The following is a 25232-nucleotide window of genomic DNA, read 5'->3' on the forward strand; positions in this document are numbered from 1 at the left end:
TCAATCAGAAAGCACAACATGCTCCTTCACAATGTTTACTATTGGTTTTGAAACTTCCAAAGGCACTACCCTTTTCTCTTGTGAGATTTTCTTCCTGGGATCTCCCTGTGAAACTGCATGGGCCAGTCTTTTGCTGCCATAGCCTACAAAGGACTACACTACACCTCTCTTATGGAACATGTTCTCAGGCACAGTTGAATTTCCAGATATAAATAAGCATAAAGTTACAACAAAGCAAAACTAGTTCCGTGTTCCAAAAAGTGATCCACTGACCTCTTCTTTTACATCCGTCTCCCCATAACTGTCTTCCACGACCCATCAAAGAAAAGAGTTTCTCTCCTGAAACTTACTTCTAAAGAGGCTCTGTAAAACTCCTTTGATCCACACCAGCTGCCTGCCACAACAAGCAGGAGTGACTGACCCACAGCTCCTCAAGACCAGTCCTTCCTGCTACAGACTGTTTGGTACTACTCTCACTATGGGTTTTCTCTATCAGAATCTAAACCACACAAGTATTTAACTTAAAATCTAAGGTAGCCTATCTATTATGTGCTAAACTTGAGGCCTTTTGATTTTACTGTATTATGTCACAAAGATTCAAATGTTTGTTCCTGTTGTCACGTTATCACCCAGAAAACAGAGGATCGATTTCTGTGTTTTCTTCCTTACCCATTAGTAAAGAGGCTGCAATCCTCCTTTTCACTATTTACTATTAGTTTAAAATTTCACCAGGAAATAAATGTCTCTCTTATGAATATTACACATATTATAGAAAATATAAGAGTTAGCTACAGGAACAGCTCTCACCACCACCATCAATCAGCATATCAGGCATGAGAATTAGGTTTGATGAGACAGATTAAAGTTTCATCGAGACAGATTCAATTTTGTTTTTTTTCCTAAAAAGCTGTTTAGCATCAAAAGATACCAAAAAAAAAAAAAAAATCACCTGTTGTAGATAGTACTTTAAAATGAATCATTCCAGATAGATGCAATTATAATTCATTTAAGATGTTTCAGCAATGAAAATATTGAGATTAAACACCCTATTTCACCTATCCTTGAGTTGTACTGTATTAGCTAGATAACAGACTTCAGCAGCCTGCAGAACTACTAGTTCTACATTACCTGTATGGATTTACCTCAGGGAATGGTGTAGGATAAAATAGTTTCACCAAGATTTGAGCTACCACTCTACCCCCCAGTTATCCCCGACCAGCTCAGCAAGCAATATCATCATATATTACCGTCATGGTCAGATGCAGCTCCTTTAAGCAATGGATATATCATAGATTTTGGTTACAATGGTTCTGGCATTTGATTTATAAAACTGCACTGACTGAGTAGCCTGAGAGTGGTTAAGGGTAGAAACATCCTACCAGAATAAAATGTTGCCCTTCTGAACATATAAAACCGAACATCAGGAAGGAAAGGTCTTTGACTTTTCATTATTGTTATTTAGCAATGTAACTCGGATCAAAATAGACAGGAGTGTCTGGAGGTTTGTTAATTCAATAATCCACATCATTCTTTTGCACACTGTATTAACAAGAAGATAAGACAGGTCTGAAGAAGGCAGGGCCATATGAAAAGAAGAAAAATATCTTTTGACATATTTCTCCATTTCCCACAAGTCCATCTTTAATTCAGAGATTTTTCTTTTTGTTCTTTTTTGCCAGATGCTCTAGTCATTTGCCAGGGGAGACTCAAGAATTGGAATAAGATGATGTCTCAAGATTTGCTACACAACCTACACAATTCTGTACTTATGTGGGAAAAGAGGGACATTTTCTCAGCAGCTCAGTTATTCTTATAACCTTCTCAGGGCAGTTTAATAGCATATTGCTTTCTACATATTCTTAACACAGCATTGCAGAAGTTTTTTACCTCAAGAAAGGGTTAAAAGTCCTTGGAACAAGAAGCAAAAACAGCAAAGATGCTATATTTATGGAAGCACTACTTACAAATTCTTCCCAAACCCTCCATTTCCTGATTCTAAAAGCTTCCATAGAATTTTGAGGACACGGGATGAATTTGGTTGGGAAAATTAAAAGATTTTAAAACAAGAACAAAAAAAAATTACTAAAATGATCTACTTTACAAATGTATTTTGACAAAGCATCCTTTTTCTGGTTTGCAATTCTTGTTTTCTGTTCAGTTTGTAAATTCTGCAGGTTGGGACCTTGTCTTCATACATGTCTATAAGGCACCTACTACACACAGTGGTATATAAATAACAAATATTGAATCACAATTAATAACCATCATGTCCCCTGAAAATCCACAGGGTAGTTCTGTTACTAAATTGCTGTTGACATTAGCAGCATTAACTTGCTCAGATTGTTCCCTTGAGAAGGGACTTTGATAGGATCACTCTGGCCAAATGGCTTCTGAGGGAATGGAGTTGCCATAAGGACCAGATGCTTAGGGGATGCTGCAGAGAAGCTATAACTACAGTAGTATCTATGCCTCAAAAGATCTCAGGTCATCCATGGGTTAAGAGGGACATGCTTTTGCCAGAAGGTAAATCTTATCCCCTTACTGCATGACACAGTAAAAATTCAAGAGCTTAAAGTGCATCAGATTTTGCTTCTCACAGAGCATTAGTCTGCTGGAGCAGTAGGCAGCTGACCTATGTACCAGCAGATCTGAAATCACTGCTACTATTGAAGAGAACAAGAATTTCATTCCAGCCAATGGGAAATATTTTAGCTACTTTTTTTCATTTTAAAAATAGGATTTAGAAGGCTATTTTTTCTTTCAAGAGAATTCTAACATCTCTCAGGTTCATACAGTGACAGCTCTTGTCTTAGAAAAAGTTAGCATATTCTTTGCTAGAGGAACTCTGTCTCCCAGAGCTTTGTGATTTCTACAGTTCTTTGCAAAATATGAGTGTAAAGTGGATAGCAAATTCTCTTGTTCTCATTATTTTATCACATCTTCCAATAAGCTAAGATCAAGCTCCTTACATTAATTTAGTTATGAGATCAGAGTTCAGGAATTATTTTCAGAGAGATGAACAGTGAATCTTGCATGTAGTCAGTGTAGTCAAGGAATGTAGTTAAGGGTAATGGTATAATTTTTTTTTCTTCCCTTACGCTTTCTACTGCTTTGGATAAGTGGCTGCTTACAAATGGTAACTACCCATACTTACCCATGGTGTTATCGCAAAGATGTTTCTGAGAAAAAATTCTTAGCAGAAAGGAAAAAAAAAACAGGACAGATTCTAAGCAGGCATAAGTCAATGCAACTATGCTGCACTGAATGGAACACCTTGGCTTAGTTTTATAAAAAAGGCTGCTGGGTCCTCATTGTGGAGTCTGCCAATGCTGCAAGTCTACAAGGCTGGAGAGCGCTCCTGTAAACTGCCATTTTAACACTGGAGACTGAATTCCTGAGACCTTGGGCTCTAGAAAGGCATCACTGTGGTAGACCCAGGAGTCTGGAGGCTCTTGGAGGTTTCTAGGGCTTTCAGTGGCTCTGAAACAGAGCAGGAGGAATGGAGTCCCATTTCCAATTTAGGTTCAAAATGTTCAGAACATATATTTCAGTTGCTGCCAAATACACTTTTTCTAAACCTCATTGTGCTTAAACATATAACATTAAATATATATCCTTTTCCTTAATAAATATTTTTACTCCAAGTAAAACTTCTTTCAGATTTTGTTATTTTCTATTAAACAGAAATTCTGGATAATAAGCCACTGTCATGTCAATACTATTTTATTATTTTAAATAAAAATATTGTCATTTTTCCACCAAAAGAGTTCACAAGATATCTGACCCTTCCAGATCCTGGAGAAGTGAATTCCACCCTATTAATGCAGAAAAATACTAGCAGTTTTTTGTTTTCTTTTTGGCTGTTTCTTATATATAATAGTTTGCTGCACTGGAAAGGGTTAAATTGCAGATCACACAGACACATTACTATTAATGGAAAACACCACATTCCTCATTCTCTGGGGCTGTGTTTAAAGAGAATGAAGGTCTAGGTGCTGTCTCCATAGCCTCCCTGAGGTACCTTGTCAATGCCGGTATCAGCATCAAGATAACCGAGAATTCCTAGCTGATCACAGATCTGGTATTATTTCCTTAAGTATGTGATCTGGAATACATTACTCAGCATTAGTTTGTGTGTAGTTGTGAGATTTGTCCCTAGTCTGTTTTCCAAACAGATAAACCATGATATGTCACCATCACGCATTTTAATCGCCAAAATAAACCATTCTTTGTTGTCTACACAGGTTTAGGACAACTTTAACCCAAGAGAGGCCTTCATCCTCTCTCAGACTCCTAATGATATAGGAAATTATTGCTGTTTATTCTGTACTCCAGAGCAGTTTTCTATGTGAATCACCTAAAGCCTTCCATTAAGATAAATAATCTTTAAAGAGATTTCTTTCAAACCGTTTTCTGAGAAATGATCCAGCTTGTAAAAAAACTTCATCCAGGTACCTAAATCTCTGTTTTAGACTTTATCAGGAATCATAACTTCCTAACTTGCATATTAATTACATCCTAGCAGAAAAATGCTCTTCATCATAATTTAAGGAATGGATCATGAAGCCACAAGAACCCAGTAATGGAGTTCTCTGTGGTGTCATATAAAGAGAAGTTCGTTTCAATGTATAAATATTGTGTTGGTTCTGATAAAATTTAATGAATATAATGTAAAACGCTTCCACCCAGAAGCTGTGTATTCAAAACCTCTAACATCCCAGGTAGCAACAGGGTTTTACAGAGAACAACTGTGGTAAATCGTCATATGCAGCAATAGAACTATTATCTTGAGGGCTTTATATTTACATGTTTTCCACAGCTTTAGTTTGTTCATGCATGCATCATATCTCTGGAGCAAACTATCTGATTGTACTTGTGGTATTTGATCTATTTTTCTACACTTTGTGAGCCAAAAAAATAAACCTCCCCACCATTTCAGCATTCCAAGCAAACTAAAGCCCCTATTTAAAGATGAGAACACCCTGAAAAGCCTTTTTACACCTAAATCCCAACAGGCCTTTTCAAATGCTAATCTGCATGTTAGTCAAGCAACAGTTTTAATCCCAGCACTGCCATCTACTGAAAAGATCATTATAATATGTCTTTCTGGAAGACATGCTTCAATTCAAAGACAAATTATTGTCTTAGTAACTGGATTACTGGATAAATGGAGTTCCTAACCAGATAAAACTTTATAAGCTATGCTATACAGTCTGGCAAGATGATCAAGTGACTTAAAAATGTATATAAATCCATTTATAGGAATAGTGATGTTTCAGCAATAGTGAACAGATGGGTACCAACTAATTGTGCACAACCCTCCCTAACTTTGATCTAAGGCAAATAAATGCTAGCTGAATTAAATGAGGATGGAATCAATTACAATTTAAATTTAGTAAACCCAGATATTAATCAATTAATTCTTTAAACAAAGCACCTGAAATCAGTAAATCTATGTTTCCAAACTGTAGAGGGATCCATGTAAACGGAACAGGAGAAATACTATAGTAACTGACAAAATCTCTTTTCTCTGGGTAAGAAAATCTAAATAATAACTGGGAGCAAAAATCTTGATTACCTATGGATGACCTTTGGTTGAAATACCTGCCAACTTCACATAGGCTGAATGCGTTTTAATGACCAGATAACTCTTTATACCTTGTTTGGTTACTGAAACAGCTCTTGTATAAAGCAACTCTAAGCACTGTTGATGGAGAACTGATTAGGCCACAATCTACTGACTGCATTTTTCTAATGGGTTTACTGCACCAGACAGTTTGGTTATTCCCAGCGCTTCTGAAGTTTCCACTGGGGAAGTAAACTCTAATTTCTGGAGAAAAGAATACAATAGGCCAAGTCCTAGTGCTAAAGAGAAGCAGGAAAGCAACTTCATGTTTCTTTAAGTGTGGGTTGAAAGCCATTATACAAAAAAACAGATATGAGATATTTGGCATTTTTCCTTCGCCCAGCTGTGCGTGGCCAGGACACCGCGGGGACCGGCGGCTCCCGGTGCCGGGGGCTGCCGGCGAGGCAGGGCCGGGGGCTGCCGGCCGCCGGGGCCCGTCCCCCCGCCCCGAGGGCGCAGGGCCCCGGGGGGGGCCGGGGCAGCCGCAGCCCCGGGGGGCCTCGGGCACCGCCGCGGGGCCGGGGCCGGGGCCGGGCCGGGGCCGGGCGGCGGCGGGGCTGGAGCCGGCACCGGCACCGGAGCCGGAGCCGGCACCGGAGCCGGCACCGGCACCGCTGCGGCGTTGCGGGGCAGCGACTGACGGCCCCGGGCTGGGCCGCGATGGGGCCGGGGCTGGGCGGGGGGAGCCGGGGGGGCAGCGACCGGCGGGGCTGGGGGGACCCGCGGGAGTCTGACAGCGTGTTATGACTGCTCCTTGTAAGCATTTCCTTCCTTTGGAAGTGTTTATCTGTGTTGATCTGATCACCGTATATCACAGACTACCACTGCGCATGGTAAATTTTTTAAAGGAATGATAAAAAAAGAAAGCTATGAAAGTATATTTAAAAAATGCATGTTCTTAAATCCTCCCAAAACTGAAAACTGAAATACTTTGACTAAATCTACGTATATTTTTAAAATGGCAGTAAAAGCATAAATCCAAAATATTCATCAGTTATTTTTCCATTATTTTTTGATCAGCTTTTTGGCATCAGAATGTTACCAAAGGCCCGATTTCGGTGACAAGAAGACTTTCAGCTAGCCAGGCCGTTCACTTTAAATGACCAGGTCTCAGTAAACAGCAGCACAGAGCAACGAACTCACAGGAACAGCAGCACTCTCACGAGGAGCGTGCAAGGCATGCGAGAGTGATGCAAGTGCACAGAGGCAGACTAGCAAGCCCGAAATGATCCTGATGATATCTGTTGACTGGTCGGCAAAAGAGAACCCACTCTTACAAAGTGGAACACGCTTCACTCCCCGTTGGCATTGATAGGAGGTGATTACCAAGGGTGCCTGTATTTCCACCAGTTAGTAGGACTGATGAGTCATTTGCAGACAATGAGAGGAACTAGCATAAAAGAAGAGGTTGCTTAAAAAAAGCAAGAGGGTATGAAGACCCTTGAAAAAAATAGTATAGAGAAAAGAAAAATAAGCACGTGCTCAGAATTCTGTCTAGTCCATGCATTTTTGAGACAAACACATAAAATCCTAAATCTTTTACCTATTTTTGTGAATTGATTTCTTTCTGTATTGGAAACCATTTGTAAAAGCTATCTCCCTTCTGCCGTGTTCCTCCACTGTCACATCAAACTACTTAACATTCCTATGATACCACATGACTTTTTTTATATTGCATCATTTCATAGCTTTTTCACTCTCTCTTTCCCTATGCCCATTTTTCTCTGCAGCCTGACTAGATGCATTACATCCCCTGAAACCCCACTCTTACCTTGTTCACTCCGTATTTTTTCTTCTCTTTCCTTCCATTTGTTATACCTTTTGCCCCAAGCCTCTCATTCTGTAAATTCTTTCTTTTCCACTCTTGGAAAAAAAATACTAGTCTCTGACTCAATATTTCAAGACCTACCCCATGTTTTCTTCCTTCTCTTCTCCCTTGCTTCATCATTTCTTTAAATCATTTTCATTTCTACTACTAGCTTTTTCCAAGCAGGACCCCCAGTTTCTTTCCATTCTGTTCTCTTGCCTTCCCATGTTCTTCAATTTGCCACTTCCTTGTTTGTCTCCTTTGACATATGCTTATTCCCTTTTCTTGGGAAGGGGAGAGTTATAGTGACAGGGTAGTTGGCAAAAGACTGCTCAAGTCGGGATGCCTCCAACAGGTGAATGCAGCCAGGGAAGTGCGCATGGGATGTGGCTATGGAGGACCCTCTTGTATCCCTCCTGGGAAACCTGCATGCTCGATCACCTCCCTGAAATGCCTGTACACCAATGCACGCAGCTTGGGGAACAAACAGGAAGAACTAGAGATCTGTGTGCGGTCGCAGGGCCATGATCTCATTGCCGTTACAGAGACATGGTGGGATAGCTCGCATGACTGGAGTGCTGTCATGGATGGCTACGTGCTTTTTAGGAAAGACAGGCCAGGAAAGCGAGATGGTGGAGTTGCTCTTTATGTGAGAGAGCAACTGGAATGTATGGAGCTGTGCCTAGGGGTGGATGAAGAGCGAGTCGAGAGCTTATGGGTAAGGATCAAAGGGCAGGCTAGCATGGGTGACACTGTGGTGGGTGTTTACTACAGGCCACCTGATCAGGAAGAGGAAGTCAATGAGGCCTTCTACAGACAGCTGGAAGTAGCCTCACAATCCCAGGCCCTGGTTCTCATGGGGGACTTCAACCACCCCGATATCTGCTGGAAAGACAACACAGCTAGGCACAAACAGTCCCGGAGGTTCCTGCAGAGCATTGGTGACAACTTCTTGACACAGGTGGTGGAGGAGCCAACAAGGAGAGGTGTGCTGCTGGACCTCGTACTAACAAACAAAGAAGGACTGGTGGAAGATGTGAAGGTTGGGGGCTGCCTTGGCTGCAGTGACCATGAGATGGTGGAGTTCAGGATCCTGCGAGGAGGCAGCAGGGCACCAAGTAGGATCGCAACCCTGGACTTCAGGAGAGCAAACTTTGGCCTCTTCAGGGACCTACTTGGAGGAATCCCATGGGTTAGGGCCCTAGAAGGAAGGGGTGTTCAAGAGAGCTGGTTAATATTCAAACATCACCTCCTCCAGGCTCAAGAGCGGTGCATCCCTATGAGTAGGAAGTCAAGCAAAGGAGGCAGGAGACCTGCATGGATGAGCAAGGAGCTCCTGGCAAAACTCAACCAGAAGAAGGAAGTATACAGAAAGTGGAAAGGGGGACAGGCCACTTGGGAGGAATATAGGAACGTTGTCAGAGTATGCAGGGATGCGACGAGGAAGGCTAAGGCCCGTTTGGAATTAAATCTGGCTAGAGATGTCAAGGACAGCAAGAAGGGCTTCTTCAAATACATCAGCAGCAAGAGGAAGACTAGGGAAAATGTGGGCCCTTTGCTGAATGGGGTGGGTGCCCTGGTGACAAAGGATGCAGAGAAGGCAGAGTTACTGAATGCCTTCTTTGCTTCAGTCTTTACTGCTCAGGCCAGCCCTCAGGAACCCCAGATCCTGGAGGCAAGAGAGAAAGTCTGGAGAGAGGAAGACTTTCCCTTGGTTGAGGAGGATTGGGTTAGAGATCATTTAAGCAAACTTGACACCCACAAATCCATGGGCCCTGATGGGATGCACCCACGAGTGCTGAGGGAGCTGGCGGACATTATTGCTAAGCCACTCTCCATCATCTTTGAAAGGTCATGGAGAACAGGAGAGGTGCCTGAGGACTGGAAGAAAGCCAATGTCACCCCAGTCTTCAAAAAGGGCAAGAAGGAGGACCCAGGGAACTACAGGCCAGTCAGCCTCACCTGCATCCCTGGAAAGGTGATGGAGCAGCTCATCCTGGAAGCCATCTCCAAGCATGTGGAGGAAAAGAAGGTGACCAGGAGTAGTCAGCATGGCTTCACCAAGGGGAAATCATGCCTAACCAACCTGATAGCCTTCTCTGATGGAATGACTGGCTGGGTAGATGAGGGGAGAGCAGTGGATGTTGTCTACCTTGACTTCAGCAAGGCTTTTGACACTGTCTCCCATAGCATCCTCATAGACAAGCTCAGGAAGTGTGGGTTAGATGAGTGGACAGTGAGGTGGATTGAGAACTGGCTGAATGGCAGAGCTCAGAGAGTTGTGATCAGTGTCACAGAGTCTAGTTGGAGGCCTGTAGCTAGCGGTGTCCCCCAGGGGTCAGTACTGGGTCCAGTCTTGTTCAACTTCTTCATCAATGACCTGGATGAAGGCACAGAGTGCACCCTCAGCAAGTTTGCTGATGATACAAAACTGGGAGGAGTGGCCGATACACCAGAGGGCTGTGCTGCCATTCAAAGAGACTTGGATAGGCTGGAGAGGTGGGTGGAGAGGAACCTCATGAAGTTCAACAAAGGCAAGTGCAGGGTCCTGCACCTAGGGAGGAATAACCCCAGTCACCAGTACAGGTTGGGGGTTGACCTGCTGGAAAGCAGCTCTGCGGAGAAGGACCTGGGAGTGCTGGTGGACACCAAGTTAAGCATGAGGCAGCAATGTGCCCTTGTGGCCAAGAAGGCCAATGGTATCCTGGGCTGCATCAGGAAGAGTGTTGCCAGCAGGTCGAGGGAGGTGATCCTCCCCCTCTCCTCAGCCCTGGTGAGGCCACATCTGGAGTACTGCGTCCAGTTCTGGGCTCCCCAGTACAAGAGGGATGTGGCACTACTGGAGCAAGTCCAGCGAAGGGCTGCAAAGATGATTAAGGGACTGGAGCATCTCTCTTATGAGGAAAGGCTGAGAGAGCTGGGCCTGTTTAGCCTGGAGAAGAGAAGGCTGAGAGGAGATCTTATCAACGTGTACAAGTATCTGAAGGGAGGGTGTCAAGAGGATGGAGCCAGACTCTTTTCAGTGGTGCCGAGCGACAGGACGCGAGGCAACGGGCACAAACTGAAACACAGACAATTCCATCTGAACATGAGGAAAAACTTTTTCACTGTGAGGGTGACAGAGCACTGGAACAGGTTGCCCCGAGAGGTGGTGGAGTCTCCTTCTCTGGAGATATTCAAAACGCGCCTGGATGCAATCCTGTGCAATGTGCTCTAGGTGACCCTGCTTGAGCAGGGGGGTTGGACTAGATGATCTCCAGAGGTCCCTTCCAACCTCAGCGATTCTGTGATTCAGTGATTCTGTGATTCTTCATATTTGTCTGACTTTCAGTGCACAAAAAGACACACAATGGTAAAAATATCAATGAAAAAAGTACATTATTATTCCTATAGCTGGTGCTGAAGCATTGAGATATTGTCTAAATGTCACAGAGTGTAATCATAAATTTTCCACTGCTCTCACCAAGCCTTGAAGAATCAATATCAGGAATGCCAGCTCCACATTCTTATCTCTTCACCCATTGCCTCTTATTAAGCAGATGTGGAGTGCATCCTGGATCCAGGATTTTGCAGAGAGATTGCTGCGGCTCAGCCAGCCCTTTGATTACACCCGCTGCTCATCCATGTGAGCATCAATGGCCAGGGGAGACTAGAGTGTATCAAGAGGGAGCAACCATGAAGCCAAGTGGTGTCTCCTCAGTCTTGCCAGTGAAAAGGAAAGGCTCAGGTAGAAGCAGAAGTATCCTGTGTGGCAATACCACACAGGTATCACTGCTTGTGTGGCTGGTATCACACACAGGACTTTGGCATCTATGACCACAGGACCATCTCTGAGGAATGAGGACTGGATCATCAGAGGAGGTCCCTGGTGACTAGAGAAAATAAAGTGTCACATCTCTCTTCAAGAAGGGCGAGAAAGATGATCTGAGACACTACAGACTAGTCAGCCTCACCTCAGTCTCCTGGAAGATAATGGAGAAAATCCTGGAAGTCATTGTGCTGGAGAGCAACTACTCCCCTCCCCCCATCTCGGGCCCAAAGTGTGGTAGAGCACAACTATCCCCCTCCCCTTTTCTCAGGCCCCAGCTGACTGCAAATGACAGACTGACCAGGGCTGACCAGGAGGAACTAGGCGATACTGGTTGCAACTGCTGATGCCAGAAATGGGCATGAGATCAGCAAAAAGGGGTATATTTTCCCCAACATGGCATGAGGTCAGCAAAAAAGTATCTTTTTCCCAACACAGCATGAGATCAGCAAAAAAAAGGTATATCTCCACACCAAATATTGTATGACCATGAGTCAAACTCCGTGCCCATAAATAGCGCTGCAGCCTAGAACCCAATGAGCTCTCCTGCATGGCAGCAGGCTGCACAGCGGAGTTGGGACGTCTCTCAAGGTTACTCTCTGGGAGTTAAGAGAACCTCTGACAAGAAACCACTGGAGTGGTAAGAAACCGAGACTCGGGCAATAACAAATGTGCAGTAAGATTCGCTTACTATGACTACGCTGTGTGGCCATCTTCAATAAATCTGTTTGCAATAAACCCAGAGATAATAATAATAATAAGAAGAAGAACCTACTAACCAATAACCTCCCCTCCCCCCCGCCCCCGGCGACAGTCATCCACAGGCACATAAGGGACAAGAAGATGAATGGAAACAACCAGCATGGATTTAGCAAGGAAAAATCATGCCTGACCCACCTGACTGCCTTCTCTGATGACTAGCTTGGTGGAAAGGGGATGCTGTTTGCCTTGACCTTATCAAGGCTCTCAGTATGGTCTCCCACTGCATCTTTGTGGCCAAGTTGAAGAGCTATGGACTGGATGTGTAGACTACAAAATGGATGGAAAACTGGTTGGACCAGTAGACTTAAGGGGCAGTGAGCAGCAGTTAGAAGTCCATCTACCAGCCAATTACTAGCGGCTTTCCTCACAGGTCAGTACTAGGGCTGGTACCATTTAATGTCTTCATTAGTGGCCCCAATAACAAAACAGAATGCACCTTCAGCAAGTCCATGGATGACACCAAATTTAGGGGAAGCAATCAATATGCTAAATGGCAGGGCTGCTAAATGGTAGGATCTCAACAGACTGGAGAAATGGGTTAACAGAGACATGAGAAGTTCAGCAAAGGCAAGTGGGAAGTTCTGCACCTAGGATGAAATATCTTCATGCAGCAGTACAGTCTGGGGGATGACTGGATAAAAAGCAACTTTGCAGAAACAACATGGGGATCCTGGTGGATAATAAGTTAAACATCAGTCAGCAGAGCAGCCTTGCAGCAATGAAAGTTAATTGCATAGTTGGATATATTAGCAAAAGCATAGCCAGCAGGCCAAGGGAAATGATTATTCCTCTATATTTCACACTTTTGAGACCAGATCTGTAGTAGTGCACTCAACTTTGGTTTGGTTCCCAGTACAGGAAAGGCAGTGACTTTGTGGAGTGAGTCCAGCAGAGAAACATCAAGACGGTAAATCTTCCCAGAGCCTACGGAGTTTTTTCAACAGATCATTATATCTACATTATTGAGTGGTTAAATATAGCTGGGAACTTCTTTTCAAGTCCAGATTCACTCACCATCTATACTGCTTACAAAAAAACGTACTCTGATTTGCAGTCTTAGGTCCAGCACCAGAGCACTCTTGAGATACTGAGCTTGAGCATTGCCATGACATTTAAATGTTGCTTCAAGTCCTCTTTCACTGCACCTGGCTGACTTGGGCATGGACAAAGCTGATAGCAGTGCAGCCAATATCCAGTAGATATCCTGAGCTTGGCTCTTTCCAAGCATGATATAGACATTTTAAGCCTTATTTACAATAAATGTGACAATCAGCAGTGTGGCAGGAAAGCCTGCTGCTTATAGGGTTGACATGTTAAAGTACGCTTTCAAATCGGCTTTTAATCATTTAGTTCAGACATAACCTGTGAACGTCTGAAAAACAGTAGTGCACAGATAAAAAACATACCACAGGCAAGCACCCTAGGGAGGCTCTGGACATGGAGAAGAATAAGTAAGGCTCTTTTTACACACAGTAAAAATAGATCTTATTAGATAGTGTATATGGGCTCCATTTTTTTTTCCCCCCCTCAGGAGCTAAGCTACTTCTTGTTTAAGGGGAAGGGAACAACATGAACAAAAATGTTTATCTCACTTTTTATCACATGCCCAGTGGTCTGAAATGTGTTAGCTGCAGCCTGATCGCTGACTCCCGTAGCTCTGTAAATATAATTTTGTAAAGTCTTTGCTCAGGGATGGCTTAGATACTTGCTATGTAATGCAGCATTATATGCATGAGTGAAAGACATTGTGTGATGTATTTGTATTGAGCCGCTGTCCTTTACAAACAGTTTGGTATGATCACTAATCACGTATACACACTTAATCTCATTTGAGTTGCTTACGCCTTTGTATATTATTTTGTTAATTGCATCAAAGTTAGAGTGCTGGCAAGGAGTTTTAAATACAAGTGTTTGTCACTTTATAACTGTGATTCACACATGTATGTGCATATGTGTGGCCATATGCTTTTGAGTTTGGTATGTGTGCAAAGAACAGTCAGTGACCTTTCTGCTATGGTAGAAAGAAATCTTCCCTTCCCCTCCGATTCCTGCAGGCTGTTCTCTCTTTCTCACAAGTTGTTCATGTTTAAAGGTCACTCAGGTACTTGAAAATCTGGCTTTCTCACTCTTGTCCAAACCACAGTTAGATGAGGGTCTGTATTTTCCAAGCAGGAAGTAAGATAAGAGAGGGACATTTCTAGTATCTTTGCTCATAGAGAATTTTAAAGGGATTTAGGAAAAGAGAGGAGGCCCAAGTCACTCAGTTATACAAACTGTAGAAATAACTGATTCATATACAGACCGATTTCTCAGGATTGGGGGTTTTTTTTGTTTTGTTGTTGTTGTTGTTTTAGATTTCTATTTTTTCTTATCTAAACCAGGTTCTGTTAATTGAGAATTCTGGGTGCAGAACTGCAGGTCTGAGCAGCTGCCTAAACCTGTCAGCATTTTGAATGGACAAGATTTCACCTGGTTATGAACACGAGGCTGAATGAATTTTTGAAAAGCATTATTTAAAAAAATACTATTCTTAAAAAAAATCAAAATTAGGAGCCTTTCATATAGGCATAAAACAGTAAGAGAGGGCAGGGGAAGAGAGATGATGGTATCCTAGAGAGACAAGTGCAGTAGAAACCTCCTCTGCTCCACTGGATAGTTTTAGCACAGTCCGTGCAATTCAAGAAAACGATAGAAACTATTGGAAAGAAGAGCATTTGGAAAGAAAAAAAAGATGCTTTTCATATCCAGGTGAAGTAATTAGGGAAGATCAGCTTTACTAAACAGTCGGGATTAGGAGGCAGTTACTGTTTTCAGAGAGATTATGAGGTCTAATGAGAACACAAGAGTCTCCAGAAAAGTGAGGACAGAGGAGAAACCATCTGCTAGAGTCTAGTTATAGACATTTAGACTTCACCCTAAAATACTCCCAGTCATACGGTTATGAGAAGGGCTGAGAAAATTCTGCTGTTAGTAACGATAAATAATTTAAGATACCTGGAAAAATTCTTTCTGAAATAGTTTTGCACATACATTCTCTGGCACAAAAGCCTGTAGCAGCGATCATGCGTTCTGTGCTAGGATCTTTCTCTTAGTGAAAAAAAAAAAATTGGAAGACTCTCTTTCCTTTCTCCCCTGAAGTCACAGCAGGAGTCCATAGTCTTACTTCTGATAATGTGACAATATAATGCATCACTATGCAGAAAACACTCACACATCCCAAAATTAAGTCAGCATATAAAGATTATTGTTGCTAAACAACTAAATATAAGGGACATATTTTCCCTATTATAATCTGCATCATAGGTTACCCAAACAGGATTGGGGCCAGAAGAGGGGGAGACAATCTCCAGCCTGTGGTATCTCCGTGTCTGGTGTTTTGATGCAATTCCCGCAGTGCGTTACACAGCACTATAGGTTCACTCATCACAAAAGCTTACAACAGAACTTGAGGCAATGAAAGTTTTTTATTAATAACTCTGTGCTTCACTTTATCCTAAATATTACCTAAACTGTGGCAGCTCTCAGCACTTACATGTATACTGTCATTTGCTATCAGTCTGTGTACTTTTGGACGTAAGCAGAAGTAAACAGCTTTACATTTACAATTATTATAAATAAAAGAACGATTAAGTTGTTTGGGAAATGCTTTGGAGAAAAGAAGGCCAAACTATATAAGGACAAGCCAACTCTCTGTCTATCCTTTCCTAGCTAAAAATGTGTTTTATGTGCATGTGTACGTGTACATACATATAGATACATATGTGTGTATATTCACATGCACACACAAATAAAAGCATTTCAGAAAAGCAATTTCGGTTAATTGAAATATGTCAGATGTAATAAGAATTCTATATAACAGCTATTAATTACTAACTGATGAGCTTATGTTTCTGCTGAGTCATTATGTCAACACCCTGAACAGGAGTCTTTCAATCCAGTCAGTCTCACAAAATAATTTAGATTCTTTTTTAGATTCCCATAGTAAAAGTATTTGTGCAGTATTACAATGGAAATAATCTCAGACAGTAACATTAGGTTTTAAAAACTTAATTTTCCTGAGTTTTGGAGCATTTGTCTATACCACCTTAATTTCTGTTGATGCAGATTTTCTTTTATATGGAATTCATAATAGGACTCATTATTTACTTCCCAGTATCTTGCTAGAGCATTATTTACATTATCTGTGGTACAGATCTGCAGAGATCTGCAGATCTGCAGATACCCAACAAGTTAGCCATCTTTATTTTGCTGATGAAAAGCAGAGGAGATTCACTAAATATTTTTAATATATTTTGCCTGGGAAGAAATACAATATGCTAGGTATATTTGGCATGTGAAGTGTATTTTAATGATAACATTCGGACGAGCATGGTATAAAATAAAACTGCTGGTCTTTGAATTTTACTGATAATGGCTAATAAGAAAAAAGAGCAGCTGTATGAGTACATTGTATAAAACAAGAACCATTGCTGTTTTGAAAATGGATTTATAACATGAGTTCACAAGATATTTGTAAGACTTCAGTTACATTATCAGGATTAAGATTAATATTGAAATATATTTAAACTGAAGAATGTTCTTCATGTTAGCTAAGGGTTTGCACTGATTGTTATCACTGTTTTTTAAAGTAAATCTATTATGTGCCTAACTACAGTCATGATGGATATCATTAATTCTCTTGAGTTTATAACCAGTTAATATGATCTGGTTAACAAGTAATCAGTAATCATAAAATTCTGTTTTGCACATTCTGATGGATGAAGACAAGCCAAATAAAAGAATCTGCTCCATTAAGAAAAAAGGTATTTTACAATGAGTCATTATCATTTACCACGATGATTAAAAATAGATATGACTCACCTCATCAAACATGGGTCTGGAATACTTGTTGTACAATACAGTGTGAGGTTCAAAATCTAGAAACAATATATTGCTTCAGAGACTGTCACTGGCCTTTCAACAGTAAATAAAAAAAAATGTGAATCCTCTTTTGTCTTTAGTTGTATATAATTGTTTAACTGACTTGGAACTGACAAGTCGTTACCCGTGAAAATCATGAAGTACATTAGTGATACTGATTTTGGGGTGCTTGTTAACACTGGAAAGTTATGCTGGATTACAGTAGGCTATTAATTATAAGAGCTATTTTTTAACAACTTCATCTGTGATCTTTCCTGTTCCAGAAATGAGTGTCACATTACACAACATGAAACCACTTTCAGCTATTTCTGAATAATTCCACCAGTAAACAAACCCTTTTAGCCTATCATTTACTTTGACAGTTAGTCCAAGACAGAAATCCTTCAATAAAAACAGAATGTTCTTTTTAAGAGTTAAAAAAGTCACCGCCAGTAACACAATGCAACTTCTAAACATCTTAGTTTTGCTGTCTCTGTTGCTCTCCTCCTTCCACCCAGTATGAGCAGATCCAGCTTGCAAGATGCTGACCATTAACAAGAAACACTGCACATCCATCACATCCACTGCCTCAGAGGGAGTTGAGGGCACACAGGGTTTTGCAAGACCAACTTCAAACTACGGATATAAAATTCAAAGACCTAGAGGAAGGCAATAAAGTGTATAATGAGTATCTATCATTCCTAATATAGCTCCTGTTTCCACCATGCAAAAAGTACTCTGAAGAAACACTGAGACAGTGGTTCCCAGAGACACCCAGGTGAGAGGCTCACAGCTGGTCCATGGAAGGCAAACCGTCAAAGATACAGTCTTTTCAGAGGAATATTTTATGATGGTGCTACACAGCAATTTATGAGAAACTCTGGAAGTTGTTAGTAGGAATATTGGGTTATTACTAGCACAGGAATCAGAGTTGTTTTTGAACCACTGGCCTGCTTCACTGCAATATGTATTTTACACTTAATAACGCCCCTGGTGCCCCTCAACATGAGATTTACACCAACTCTGAGTGTTATCCAAGTGATTTATTTTCATAAATTACTTGTTAGATAAACCTATTATTTATGTGCTGGGAGACTCTTTTAAGGAACCTTACATATTTCTTCTTGCATTCTACAATGCTGCTGATGTACATTTGCCCTCTTTGTTACATAAAATAGATTAGAATATCCTCACACCATATATATATATTGAAATGTCTACTCTTTTAAATGACAAACAGTTTGCACCTTCTCAAATTGAGATACAAAATCAAATACAAGGGGAAGGGGAATAAATATTGTCACAGAACACTCCCCCCCCCCCAAAAAAAAAGAAGCCATGGAGGTAATTGGTATGCAGTTAGAATTTACTGCCCAGTTTCCATTAAATTTAACAGTCTATATAAACAGTCCTAACTCCATAGCTTAGCATGGAGGACACACAACTAGAAGAGGGAGAGAGGCAGTAGATTAGAGACCATCTTTCAATTCAGAAGACTGAGGTAATCATAAATTCACATTTAGCTTTATAAAATAAGCAGTCAAAATTACTGCACTTGAGGTGGGATATTCAGATTCTGCAGCCTCTGTGGCCTAAAAGAAACCCACAAGAATATCTCTACAGAAAATCTTGTCATTAGCCTTGTTTGGCTTAAGAGAGAATCAGAGCTAAGACATCGCCTTATTCGCACCAGAGGAACTGAGATCAATGGGACAACTTAAAGTGATTATGGTAGGCAGAATTTTAAAATAGGAATGAAGGAATGTTATAGAAACTGAAAATTTATGACCTTGAACCCAACTCAGCATCTGTTTTCTTGACAAACATGATCAAGTTTTAAACACAAAAGTTCAAATTTAAAAACAGTTTTACAGTATCTTCCATTAAAGCAAACTGCTTTCACGATTTTTTTTTTATTTGAATAGAAAAAGACTGTTGCTGACTTGGGTTTTATTTGTTGAATTTAAACATAGCCTTGTGATAATTTGCAACTAGAACCATTACAGTGTCATGCCAGTGCACGAAGAAGAACCAGAAAATGCAACCCAGTAAAAAACAAAACATCAAACTCACTAGTTCAGTTACCAGGCCAAGTGAAACGCCAAAGCAAATAAACAGCATCAATGGTGAAAATGCACCAAAATATCAAATATCAAATTGGCTTAAGTTTTAATAATCTGAGGTATCATAAGCAACACAGATAAGATTTTTTTTTAAGAATATATGACTTTAATTGACTTTGTCCCTTTAATGATAAATTTACAATGAAAATGACATGTCCACCATAATTTTGAAATACAACATAGCTACCACTCATTTGCTGCAAATGCCTTTGCATTATATTTGTTTGTGGCAGAGAAATAAATCTGACAAAAATAAATTCTTATACACATCCACTCTCATGGGCTTAATAGCAAGATAAGATATTTCAAATTAAATAAATTAAGACAAAATAAAATCAAATCATATAAAAGTCCCTCCTGGATCTCCTCAAGCAAGAATTTCCTCAGCACAGTATTACACCAACTTTCATACGTAAGGGAAGAAACAAGATCTGTTTATCGTGAATGAGGCAAAATGATGCATTGGACATTGGCCTGATATTTTACCTCCTGTTGATTGGGACCAATGACTTTTCCTATCCTCCAGTGGGGTCCACCCCCAGAACTCTGAGGCCATCCGTATTAAGAAGAGCACACATGGCAAATAAACACACGGCACCCATGCAACTTCTGGTGCATTTACTGATTCTCTGACGCCCCTCCCCAAATGCTGTCAAAGATGCTAGCAGCAGCTCTTCAGATACCTGCTGTGGACAGGTCAAGTGGAGATCGTTTAATTTCGAAGAGAAAGAATTTGCTCTGCCATCTCTCCGTGCTCCCAAAATGTGTACTCAAGCATTAGTGAACAAATATATCAAATAAATATCAGATAAGAGCACCCAAAATACACTTGGTAATGCAAAGAAAGGATATATTTTAGAGTATGGTCAGATAAGATATCTGAAGCTTCCACTGTTGCTTCTAGAAATGTCAGGACAATTCAGAAATGTCAGTTCCTTTACTGGTTTCCAGATTGTAATTGAAGGATCATGTAGCTCTCTCACTCTTTCTCTCTCTTTCTCTTTCTCTAAATAGGTCTATAAAGATCAGCTGGAAAGTGTAGACAGAATTGTTCACTGGTTAGCTTTACTTAGAGCTACAGGGTATATATGTGCTGTGTTTTGTCTTATTGATCAATCTAGCTTACATTTTTAGCACACACAAACAAAAATCAGAAAAAAGAAAAACTCGATGAAAAACACGAACACCACAAAACAAATAAGGTTCCAATCGTGCAAAATTTGCTTCACTGGATAAAGCACTTCTTGACACAGTAATGTCCAGAATCCCCCTCCCCCAGAAAAATACAGGACTGAGACTGAAGCCATTCTTTTTTTTTTCTTTTTTTTTTCTTTTTTTTTTTTCCTTAAGGCTATACAACACAAAGAAAGAAAGCATGGAAAGAACACCTCATCAGGTTGAACACTTCATTCTTCTGGCTCAGGAGTGAGCCTTTGATAAAGCGACTGTGTGATCCGAGTTACTTGTCTCATTGGGACAACAAGAAGAGAAAGAAAAGAGGGAAAAATGAAAGAGAGAGGAAAAAATAAAAAAGAAGAAGAAGAAAGTCAATGATCTCAACAATAAAATCCGAAATTGACTTTACAATCACAGGTACAAATTGCTCAGGTCGATAATTTCATTTCTCCTAAAGATCACTGTCGTCTAAAACTAATTAGAGGCGCAGGTTTCCCGAGGAATTGTCAATATTCAAAGCAAATGTTGGAGTTTAGAAGGTTACCATTCTTCTACTGTGACAGTCTGACAGGGCGACTGGAAATACTGTCAGGTGCCGCCAAGTTCAGGGTGTTGTTAACGACTGAATCCTTGCTCCAACTCATGGATCTGTCTCCTATTCGGCCTTCTTTTATAGTGGAAAGACTAAGAAGCCAGAAAAGGTTGAATATTTCCACCCTCCCATGAGGTTACCCCTTTCCAGTTTGAGATGCACTTTGTCTTCTCTTTCCATGTGGAGCAAGACCCCGTTGCTGGCTGCTTCTCTGGTGACATCCTGATCCCCTGCAAAAGCTGAAATCACTGGGTAGCCGTTTTGCATTAAACTTACCTAAAAAGTGCAAAGAGAGAGAATCTGAGTTTTCTCAATACTGTCAGTGACTTGTTTGCCCTGTGCACTTCATGAAGCTTTTGCACAGGTTAAAGACAGGGTTGAATTAAACTAAGGCAACGTATAATTTCTGTCATGCACAAAGACCCCTTTAATTAAAACAGCCCCCAGCCTCGTTCTTCACTTGCTAGATTTTGTAAATGCCCCTTAGCATCTAGAGATGAGGATTTGTAAATGGAAAGAAAGCATCTTCTTTAGATCGCAACCCACCTGGATGGTTTGCCTGTTATAGACCTTGACCACGTGGAAACTGAAACTATATATCCCTTTTCTTGGTGCTACAAATATACTGGAAGCAAGATCAAAATGGTTGCCAATATTAACTAATACCTGGAAAGTAAACAAAAAAAAGGGGGGGGGGAGAAAGAGAGAAAGAGAGAAATCAGGCCCCGCCTTAGACAAGCTCCAGTGAAAATCCGACCTGAGCTCTGTGACCGATAAAAAGCTTAATTGAGATGGCATTTTCAGCACAATTAAAAGTACACTGCAGGGGAATGGAGTCAAGTTAAGAGGCATGTAAAAAGCATCGCAGTTCATAGAATGATTTAGTTATGCAATGATGAGCTCCAAACCCTGTTAGATGAAATGCAGATGTCCACACTGCACTGTCAATAAAGCAAGCATGGCAGGTGGGGGGCTGGAGGGCGAAAGCAAAGGAAAAAAAAAAACTCTTCAACACATGATGCAAATATATGCTTTTTAGATTGCACTACTGAAACTAGATCTTTAATAGAATATGCCACTAAAATCGAGTTTAATAGGATATTCAACTAAAATCAGGCTGGGAAACCTTTCAACGAAGCAGGAGTGGATGGGCAGCATCAGTAACATCTGACACTTCATGCTGCAGTGTCTGTCCCCCTGGAGGGCTGTGCTGGCTGACCCGGCACCCTCCGCGGGGGGCCTCCTCCTCTTCCCCGAGAGCAATCCTAATTTGCCATAAATTACAAGGGCCTTCAAAAGAAAAAGCGGGCAGGAGGGAATGAGCTGACCCCTCTGGCAGCGGTGCCAAGGGCCACTCGAAAGCAGCGGCCCGATCGTGCTCCCGCGGAAGCTGGCGGTGCGGATCGCCGCGGTCCCCGGCTCATCCGGTCGCTCCTCCTCCCGGCTCTCGGGACTGGCAGCCCGTTTTAGCTCAAAGGCACGGGTAACGAAAAATAACCCCCCACGGGCCGGCCGGCCACCCCGGGCGGTGGGCCCCCGCCGGCTGCCCGCCGCGGGGCGGCCCCGCTCCCGCCTGGGCACCCGGCTCGCATCATTTCCTACACGGCTTAACGCAGCTTTGGGGGCTACGACCTCTGCTTCGGCTGTTTTAGTGAAGAAAAATACAAAGCAAGCCTTTCTCCAAGCGGGGGGGGGGGGGGGAGGAGGATAGCCCCGTGAGCCCTTCCTTTTAAATATCCAAACCCTACTGTTTCCAAGAAAGGAAGAAAAAAAAATCCGTTATTGTGGGATCTCCAGTGGAGGGATGCCTCCAAACTCCTGAGAACAGAGCATTGCGGGGTAAAGTATGTAAATATGCGACACATATTTTTTTTCCCCTACTGATCTGACTTTATGGGGTCTTGTACGCGAGGAATAGCTGTGCAAACTCATTAGGAGGGGACCGGCAGACAGAGGAACGACAAGCGGACTGACCGACGAATGGAGAAAACAGTTTGCGTGTGTGCATTTTGGCTCACGCTGCAATACTACCTCGGGATACAGAGGCAGCAGAATGAAGTACATTTCTTCACCAAAAAAAACCAACAAAACAAAACAAAAAAAACAAGCAGCAGGACAGGGCACGGGCTCCGGGAGGCAGGCAAGGCGGTGGGGAAGCCCTGCCCCGGGAAGGGGCAGCACGACCAGGCAGGGCGGGTTCGGGCTGCCCGCTGCTCTGCCCGGGGTTTGCCGTGCACAATAAACCCGCTACTAACCCACCTTCGACTACTTTGATAACACGGGAAACACCCTCTTCTTCCTCCCTCCTCCCTTCCCTTCCCCGGAGAGGTGCTGCAACATTGCCAAATGCGCTCGGAACAGGCAGGTCCAGCGACTCCCCTGTAGCAAATCTCCATCCTCCGCTCGCCCTGAACATCCCCATTTGCGACGGGGCCCTGAGGGGGGAGCGCGCTCCTCCGCCCCGCACCCCCCGCACCGCCCTCGGCTGCGGGCACCGCCGCCGCGGCCCGAGGCTCCAGCCCGCACGTCAAAGCGCCCGCGCAGCAGCGGCGGGGCGCGCCGGGGCGTCAGCCTCCTCCCTGCCACCCGCCACCCCCCGAGAAGCCCGTAGCCGGCTAAAGCAACTTCCCAAACTCTTCCTGGGGAGCTATTAAACTGTTATAGAGCCGGTGACTCCCTAGCAAAAGGAGGAAAGGAAGAAAGAAAGGAGGAAGGGAAGAAAGGGAGAAAGGGAGAAAGGGAAGAAGGGAGGAAGGGAAGAAGGGAGGAAGGGAGGAAGGGAAGAAGGGAGGAAGGAAGAAAAGGGGAAAAAAGAAAGAAAGAAAAAGGGGAAAGAAAGAAAGGGGGAAAGAAAGAGAGACGGAAAGAAAGAAAGACGGAAAGAAAGGAGAGAGAGAGAGAGAAAGAAAGAAAAAGAAAGAAAGGACAGGAAGAAAGCAGAAAAGGAAGACAGAAGGCAGGCGCGGCAATCACACGGCGTTAGCAGAGGGGTGCCGGGCAGCGGGGTCGGCGCAGGAAGGATGGGTCGGCCGGGAGGGGAGGCAAAGGCAAAGCAAGGCGGCGGCTGACCTGGTCGAAGTAGATGGTCATGGTGCGGTTGCTCATCTCGGAGGGCTCGTGGTTGGTGCTGCGGGTGGCCGAGAAGGCCACCTTGGCGCTGCCCGAGCGCACCGAGATGCCCAGGGAGGAGGTGATGGCGCCGTCGGCTGAGGGGCTGGAGTCGCACACCACCAGGCACTTCCCCTCCAGCACGATGGGCTCCGTGTCGTTCTGCGCCCGCACCGGGCACCCGGCGGGCAGCAGCAGCAGCAGCAGCGGCAGCGCCGCCGCCAGGCAGCAGCAGCAGCCGCCCGCCGGCTCCGGCAGCGCCCCCCGCCGTCGCCGCCCCATGCCCAGCGCCGGCCCGCCGCCGCCGCCGCCGCTCCGGCTCGCCGCCGCCATGGAGGCGCCCCGCGCCGCCGCCGCCGCAGCCGCCGCCGCCGCCGCCGCCGCCGCCGCCGGGCGGGCGCGGGGACGCGGAGGGGGCTGCGCGCCTGCTCCCGCCGCGGCGCCCCGCGGCCAGCGCTCTGCGCGACGGCGCTGGGCAGCGGCGGCGCGGCCGCGCCTTCCTCCTTCTCCTCCGCCGCCGCCGCCTCCTCCTCCTCCTCTTCCTCCTCCGCGTGGGGCGCGGGAGCGTCCTCACAGGGCAGGCGGCGCGCAGCCTGCCAGGGGGAAAGTCGGCGGTGAAGCGGCCCTCTGCGGGCGCATCATACGCGCTGCACGCAGGGGCCCCACGGCGCCGAGCAAGCAGGGGTGCCTGACCCCCCTCTCCCCCCGCCCGGGCTCCCCGGCTGGCACAACAGCTTTGGGAGAGACCTCGACGCCAGGCGCCTCCTTCCCCGCAGCCCCGGCGGTACTTCGAGGCGAGAGGGGGACAAGGCGGCAGGTTTCCCTCTGAAGCCCCGGCGGAGCACCCTGCGGGGCGTCGAGCGCTCCCCTCCCCTCCCAGCCCCGCCGCCGCAGCCCGGGGCGCCGAAACCCCGCTGGCTCCCGGAGCCCCGCTTCTTCTTACAGCTGCGAGCCGGCTTTACCTCGGGCTCCTAACGCCCCAGCCACCACGGAGGGAGATCTGCTAAACTGTTATTAAACGCTCCCTCACCACCTCGCTTGAGCAGCCCCTGCAGCCCCAGGGCCGGCGGGGGAAGGGGACCCCCGCGCCCAGCCGGGCGCCGCCGCCGCCCCGCTCCGCGCCCGCGGCTGCGGTACCAGCGCTCGGGCACCAACTTGTACTTTCCACCTCTGCGTCCCCCAGGCGAGGCTAGCTCCCCTCCTGCCGACCCCGTGGGCTCGGTAAACTCTCGGGAAGGAAGCGGCAGGCTTAGGCATCCCCCCAGCTCTCACCCCCAGCATGCACACAGGAGGCAAAACCTCACCCGGCTTCTCCCCGGGAAGTTGCTCCT

General features: G+C 44.2%; 1 protein-coding gene across 1 annotated transcript; it reads right to left on the reverse strand.

The window, feature by feature from the left end:
* Positions 1 to 20348: 20348 nt before the first annotated feature.
* CBLN2 (cerebellin 2 precursor) lies at positions 20349 to 24234 on the reverse strand. The gene is made up of 3 exons (XM_067292362.1): positions 23863 to 24234; positions 21340 to 21459; positions 20349 to 21069 (listed from the first exon to the last, which is right to left on the reverse strand). The coding sequence occupies exons 1-3, from the start codon at positions 24232 to 24234 to the stop codon at positions 20872 to 20874; spliced, it is 690 nt and encodes a 229-aa protein (XP_067148463.1). The 3' UTR covers positions 20349 to 20871.
* Positions 24235 to 25232: the final 998 nt, after the last annotated feature.

This window comes from Apteryx mantelli, chromosome 2 (genome assembly GCF_036417845.1).
Source record: "Apteryx mantelli isolate bAptMan1 chromosome 2, bAptMan1.hap1, whole genome shotgun sequence".
Lineage (NCBI taxonomy): Eukaryota > Metazoa > Chordata > Aves > Apterygiformes > Apterygidae > Apteryx > Apteryx mantelli.

Bases quoted from the DNA above. Each gene is read 5' to 3' on its own strand.
- CBLN2 (XM_067292362.1), bottom strand. From the start codon at position 24,234: ATGGCGGCGGCGAGCCGGAGCGGCGGCGGCGGCGGCGGGCCGGCGCTG. The intron at 21,460-23,862 runs GTCAGCCGCCGC...TTTACTTTCCAG, and splicing joins TGACCATCTACTTCGACCAG to GTATTAGTTAATATTGGCAA. The intron at 21,070-21,339 runs GTGGGTTGCGAT...TGCACTTTTTAG, and splicing joins ATAACAGGCAAACCATCCAG to GTAAGTTTAATGCAAAACGG.